Source organism: Helianthus annuus, chromosome 9, assembly GCF_002127325.2.
Source record: "Helianthus annuus cultivar XRQ/B chromosome 9, HanXRQr2.0-SUNRISE, whole genome shotgun sequence".
Classification (NCBI taxonomy): domain Eukaryota; kingdom Viridiplantae; phylum Streptophyta; class Magnoliopsida; order Asterales; family Asteraceae; genus Helianthus; species Helianthus annuus.
The window spans coordinates 53,510,179-53,517,369 of NC_035441.2; the positions used below are offsets into that span (position 1 = coordinate 53,510,179).

Genomic DNA, 7,191 nt, shown 5'->3' on the forward strand with positions numbered 1-7,191 from the left:
CATACTTAATTTACACTTGTACTGTCTATAATATCAACTACTAAGCACTATGCATTCCAAGTTATCAAAAAACAGAACACACACTTCGGCCATAGTAACAATAGAATAATACATGTGTACTTTAAGTTATATCATTACACATCAGATTGTATACAAAACAAACTCACCTACTATGTCCGTTTCTTCAATGTCAGAAAACTCATAAGGGTCGTCAAGTCAATTTTTAAACCTATTATCAGACTTGTTCCCTACAAACAAATTTAAACATAATACATTTTTTTCATACTTACTAGTTCTCATTTGGAATATTTAAAATAACAACTGAAAGAAAGATCACAATACAAAAAAGCACAAACACCTGTATACACAAACGTATTAAAACTAAAAATAAGAGTATTTGCTCAACATTGTTTGATCAACAAACATAAAGTTTCACTCAAATACACATGTGCACTAATCAGCTTTACACATGTGTACACATATAGAATACCCTGTACATATGTGTACAACCCAGTGTACAATCTTCATCAAATTTCCCCCCAATTCAATATCAATCAGCATAATACACAAGTGTACATCAACAACTTTACACAGTCAATACACACAACCTTCTGAGATTTCACAAAACCTGCTACAATACATATGTGTACAGCCAATGAACAGCTAAAATCGTATAAAAATAGAGCAACATCGCATAAAAATAGAGCAAAATCCACTAATTTGTTAAACCAACACCATACTACAAAAAAATTAAACATGTACTAGAACGAAATCCTAACTTTCCGATGAACAGCCTATTATCGCATAAAAACAGAGCAACATTTCATATGAACATAAAAACAGAGCAACATTTCAATATGATATTTATACACCTTCAATCTGATATTTATACACCTTCAATCTGATATTTATACACCCAATGAACGAAACCCTATCTTTCCGATTTCTTACAATTAAAAAGAAATATCAAGCATACACAACTGGAAACGATGTACTGAAAGTAAACTAACCACTACTACAATTTTGATGATTATCTTCGCCGGAACGCCGCACCATGAGTATCAATAGATGAAGAACCCTAAATCGCCGGTCGGTTACAGAAAGATGAAATTGGAATTTTGTATTTTTAGGAGAGAGATTGTGATATTTACAAAATTAGATTTACTAGACATTTACATTAATGTCCCTATCAGCCTTATTTAATGGTTATATTTTATAAAATATTTACCAAATTGCCATTACCATTAAATTTCATCATCTAAGAAATCTAAGAAATGAATGGTCAAGATGTGTTCACTTTGTTCACAACTAAACCATTGTTCACTCTAGAACCCTACTCTCTCTCTCTCTCTCTCTCTATATATATATATATATATATATATATATATATATATATATATATATATATATATATTAAAAAATTGATGTGACTTGGCCACGCCAGTCCAGCCACGCCCACCATACCCCCTACAACTTGAGTTTGTGTATTGAGTGTCTTCTAATCCACGTGTCACCCAATGCCCAAACCCCCACCCTATCATACCATCCACATGTCAACCAATGCCCAAACCCCCACCCCATCATACCATTCACATGTCAACCAATCCCCAAACCCCCGCCCCATCATACCACACGTTCTAACTCTTTACATACTCTCTACTTTCCAATATAAATAAATGCAATAATACTCTCTATTGTTCAATCACCAAATAAGAATACTTGGTGCAAGTGGTACGGTGTAAACGTGTGTACATAGATTGATCATATCATAGATGCTCAGGTTCCCATCTCTCTTTAATAATATTATTATATTATTATTTGTGGTGGCTGCTCATCAAACACTCGTCAACAAACCCTCAGATTCGCACACAAATCTCACCAAAATCTCCACTTTTGTTCTCATTTAACACATACAAATTCTCATCATCATCATCTTATATTCTAATGGATCGATTTCGTATGGTTTGTTCCATCATAGAGCTTCGAAAAGGTAACAATTCTGTTCGTACAGGTCCAGATCTTGTGAAATCTCGTTGATTGTTTTGTTTTACCGTTCAATTTTGAGATCTGGTAGTTTAATTGGATCGGAATTGTGAAATTTGTGGATTTGGTTGCTCGAATTTGCTGTTTTGTGATTGAATTTGTTGGTTTTGTGTTTGGTTAGTGTCTAGGGTTTAGTTTATCAGCATTTGTTGTTATAATTTGGTTGGTTATGTTTATAAGGTTGTGAAATTGGGGATTTGGTGGTTATCTCTGCATTTAATGCCAATTTTGTGAGTATATGTTGGTTATTGACTTGAACTGGTGGTTGATTATTTGAAACAGAGGTTCTGTTTTCATTTTTTTTTTAAATCTATGATTTGGTGTACAAAAATTATTATTGTTTACTATTTATATTATGATTATAGTGCTAAGGACTAAATTATACGGATTTATATTGGTTCGTTTCGCACGTAGTTGGGAGTTCGGTTTCTTGTACATCACTAAGAATGCAAAAGTTAACAATTTATGGACTAAAATGATATGTATGCATATATTATCATTATTTACTATCTGTATGATAATTGATGGTTCTAAGGACTTATCACAGAGATTTAAAATGGTTCGTTTCACACGTAGTTGGAAGTTGAGGCAGTGGTTTTCGTTTTACAGACAGTAACCCGGGATTGTTGATGCAATATACTAGTTTATGATTTCGATTACTTTCTTGTACATCACTAAGAATGCAAAAGTTGACAAATTGTTGACTAAAACGGATATGTATGCAGCTACTAGTCTACTACAATGCTATAGTTTTCTGTTTGCGCTCTGAGGCATTGCTCTATGTACAGCCAAATAAGCTTTATTTACAACCAGAAGCTGTGTCTATCTTTATCTATCGTCTGTTTTACACATCAACCTTTTTACTAAGTAAATCATAATATCTTCATCCCTTTGGTTGTTTTTACATATGAGCTTCCTAGAGACCCTACTCGTGACCAATTTCGGCCAGAAGTACATGAGGTGCCGCCTCAAGCCCTTGGCGCGCTTTTTAAAACCAAGGTTGCAGTAAGAATGTTTCTTTCTTCATCAATCGCATTCTCTTTCTGTTATACATCCTCATTACGTTATCTACTTTTACCACTTTGAATTCTATCTCATATCTTTCAATTTGGTAACATCTTGCACTACCTATGTTATAATTGAGTTTTTTCTATTTATTATAATTTTTTGTGTATGATGCTCATTGCTTGTCAACAATCATGACTGCTGAATTCGACTTCGTTGAGTTACCCTGCAGTCTAAAATATCTGTTTTTCAGGATACGGGTAACGCCAGCTGCAACTAGCAGTTTCACTTTTAGAGTTCTATCTTATGCCCTTAGATTCATTTCAATTTCTTACTGCAAAGAACAATGAGCCTGCTCAACGGAGGGGCTTCTACCATTGACAAAACACTTAACACAACAACAGGTAAGGCAAAAAGTTTAAATCCCGATGCTGCAGAATTCGTTCCATTCGCTCTGCGATCATCTTCTGGAAACCCAACTGCTGCAGACACATCTTCAAGTTTCGGCAGTTTTGCCGCTTCATCACCAGGGAAATCAATACTCAACAGAATCGAGTCATCGGTGTCAAATAACTCCGATGACGAGACCCGCCAGTTCTGGCGGGACCAGTTACCTGACGACATCATTCCTGATTTTAACGTTGTCGGAGAAGAAGAATCCCAAACAATCAACAGCATTCCCTTTTCCAGTTTGTCAATAGCAGATGTCAATGCTGCATCATCGGGTGGTATGTTAGTGTCGAAAAAACATGTGTTATCGCCATCTGCACCGAGTTTTCACCATCCGTTGCTTACTGGTATTATTGATGAGCCTCATTACAATGGTGATCCGGGGCACGGGTACCTAGATGACTTGTTTAACGACCAGCAGATGGAGGGCACTGATGTAAATTCGTTTGAGTTTTTGGCTTCTCAGTTTCCTGGTTTTGCGGCTGAAAGTCTTGCGGAGGTTTATTATGCTAACGGGTGTGACTTGAATTTGACGATTGAGATGCTTACGCAGCTTGAGGTATATCTTTCGTTTACATCTTGTGGGTCCGGTTGATTTAGCTTTACCTAATTTAATTTTAGTTAATATCTTGCTGAGGGGACCCTTTTTATTCAAACATAAATTACATTAGAGTAAAATGCCATTTCGTCCTTGAGGTTTGGCCACCTTTGCGACTTTCGTCCAAAGGTTTGTTCTTCCGCATTTGGATCCAAAAGGTTTGAAATTTTTCTGTTTTCATCAGACTTGATAACTCCATCCATTTTTTTCTGTGATAAATGAGGGGTATTTCCGTCTTTTTAGACATTTTTTTTATTAAAATAAAAAACACTATTAAGAAATAAAGATACACCTCAGTTGACTTTCTTGTTATGACTTTTCTTATAAACATTAACAAATAGGTAAAAGGACGAAAATACCCTTGACTTAACGTTAAACAATGGATGGAGTTAACGAGTCGGATGAAAATGGCAAGATTTTAAACCTTTTGGATCCAAATGCGGAAAAGCAAACCTTTGGAAGAAAGTCACAAAAGTGGTCAAACCTCGGGGACTAAAAGGGTATTTTACTGATTACGTTATTAACTCTCAATGTTTTGACTTAAGGATCAGAATTTATTTGGAGGAACAGCCGATTCTCGTTTATATTCGATGCTTCAAATCTATTATTTTTTATTATATTAAATGTGTTTAACTCCGTTTTTTAAGGCTTGGTGTTCTAGCAGAGTGGCTTACACGTTTTTTTTTTTTTTTTTTTTTTTTTTTTTTTTTAATTTTTTATTATATGATTGCAGCTTCAGGTAGATAATGGACTGAACCCGAATCTGAACCTGAACGCCAGAGCCTTATCCGCTCCAAATCTCAGTGCTCTTGATTTTCCCACTCTTTCCCCGACAGATAATCCAAACAACGTGCCAACGTTTTCCGTTAACGATCACCACCCGAATCATCCTTCTTTGGAGAAGGAACTACTCATGTTCAAATCTTCCTCAATGGCTCCATCTTTAGGTGCTACAGATTTTGCTTCTGCAGTTAAAAAAATGGCATCACATGACTCGAGTATATGGAAGTATGATAACAACAACCATTCTCCGAATTCCACTGTTGGATCAAGTAGAAGTTCTCATAACTTATCTAGCGGGTTTGGAAGAAGCGCTTATGGGGATAGGTTTGGTAACCGAAGTTCAAGCCGTATCAGCGGTACTGCTCCTGTCTGGCTTGAAACCGGTGAAGCAGTCGGTAATGTCTTTGATGAAACATACATGTAATTAAATAACGTTTTTTTTTTCTTAAATGGGTTGTGTCTATATGCACTTTAACTTTGTTGAGATCACAGCAAATATGTATTCGGAAATGCGGGGTGAAGCTCGTGATCATGCACGTTTACGCAACTCGTATTTTGAACAGGTATAGCTTTTTATGTTTGATGTACTATTTTAGAGTAAAATGCCATTTTCATCCCTAAGGTTTGACCAGTTTTGCGAATTTCTTCCAAAGATTTGTTTTTCCGCATTTGGATCCAAAAGGTTTGAAATCTTGCCATTTTCATCTGACTAGTTAACTCCATCCATTTTTTCCGTTAAGTCAGGGTTATTTTCGTTTTTTTTTGGGTTAACTTAAAGGGCAATTTGGTATTTTAAATACTTGTACATTAAAGTGAAAAAGACCGAATTGCCCTTTAAGTTAACAAAAAAGACTAAAATACCCGACTTAACTGAGAAAAATGGATGGAGTTAACGAGCCGGATGAAAATGGCAAGATTTCAAAACTTTTGGATCCAAATGTGTAAAAACAAAGTTTTGAACGAAAGTCGCAAAACTGGTCAAACCTGAGGGACGAAAATGGCATTTTACCCACTATTTTAATTTCATTCTTTTGATCAATTGCGTGTTTGCCATGATTTAGGCACGTCAGGCGTACCTTGTTGGCCAAAAGGCTTTAGCAAAGGAACTGAGCGCAAAAGGGCAATTGCATAACATGCAAATGAAGGCCGCTCATGAAAAGGCTCAAGAATCTATTTACTATCAGAGGTTAGTTTTATTTTTATTTGAGTCGAAGACCTTTTGTTGGTGAGTTCATGAAACATTATCACTCGTATTCTCCGCATCTTCTTGTTCTCTTTGTTTATTTCTGCAGGAACCCAGGAAGTCTAGATATACAAGGCAACGGAAGAGGACAAGAAAGGATAATCGATCTTCACGGGCTGCACGTGAATGAAGCCATTCACGTCTTAAAACGAGATCTTATGACACTAAGAAACATAGCCAGGTCAACCGATCAGCGGCTGCAAGCTTACATCTGTGTTGGAACGGGTCACCACACTAAAGGGACCCGCACTCCTGCTCGACTTCCTGTTGCTGTCCAGAGATACCTTTTAGAGGTAGAAGGCCTCGACTACTCCGAACCCCAGCCCGGACTGCTACGTGTTGTGCTTTATTAATCGTTAATCAAAATCCAGGTGGTATACTCGTTTTTTGAAACCATAACCCGGTTTTATAAACAAAAAACATATTTTCATGGAAAAAAACGAAAAAAAATGAAATTCTTGTATGTGTACATGGAAGTAAGGTCAGAGAGATTAGTCAATAGTCTGAAAAAATTGGAAGTAAAAGGAAAAGTGTACTGTATTTCTGTGTATTATAAAGGTTTTTGATCAGTCAACATATGTGGCTGTTTTATGGTGGTATGGCTAACTTTTCTGTCTGCAATTGCTCGGTTTGGACTGCAACCGATGTTTGTGACAAAGGATCTTGGTGCTAAACCGGACCTTGGTTGGATCCAAATTCGCCTTTGGTAACTGTTGTTAATGGACTCGCTTACCAAAGGTTGTTAGTTTGTTACTTCAACTCGCTGTTTAAAGGGTTAATATAAAAAAAGCTTTACTTTCTCATTTTTTACTGAAAAGTCAAATTTCAAAACATAAAATATAACCAAAATCAAAACGTATCAAGTTCCAAAACGCTAAAATATAACATTGAACATTAAGATACCCGATAGACATTTGATGACTATTTATAATTTTCGCATATAAAAAGTCTTTACCAAGTTGTTACTAACGAGTCGACGTTACCTGCGCGTTGTGGCGGGTTGTTGGTTATTTATGTGTTTAGTATCACTCCATGAGATGCAAAGATTCTTAATAATAAACAGATCTAA

The 7,191-nt window shown here is 36.0% G+C and overlaps 1 protein-coding gene across 4 annotated transcripts; it reads left to right on the forward strand.

Moving 5' to 3' along the window:
* Positions 1 to 1,701: 1,701 nt before the first annotated feature.
* Positions 1,702 to 6,721, forward strand: LOC110877845 (polyadenylate-binding protein-interacting protein 7). Of its 4 annotated transcripts, none has more exons than XM_035977218.1 (7): positions 1,706 to 1,990; positions 2,956 to 3,048; positions 3,302 to 4,057; positions 4,830 to 5,274; positions 5,372 to 5,442; positions 5,941 to 6,065; positions 6,172 to 6,721. In XM_035977218.1, exons 3-7 carry the CDS (start codon positions 3,395 to 3,397, stop codon positions 6,473 to 6,475), a joined length of 1,608 nt encoding a protein of 535 aa, XP_035833111.1. In that variant the 5' UTR covers positions 1,706 to 1,990; positions 2,956 to 3,048; positions 3,302 to 3,394; the 3' UTR covers positions 6,476 to 6,721. The 4 variants fall into 4 exon arrangements, with proteins under 4 accessions (XP_021981756.1, XP_035833111.1, XP_035833109.1 ...); XM_035977216.1 differs by having other exon boundaries at positions 2,956 to 3,042; XM_035977217.1 differs by having other exon boundaries at positions 2,964 to 3,042.
* The last annotated feature ends 470 nt before the right edge of the window (positions 6,722 to 7,191 follow it).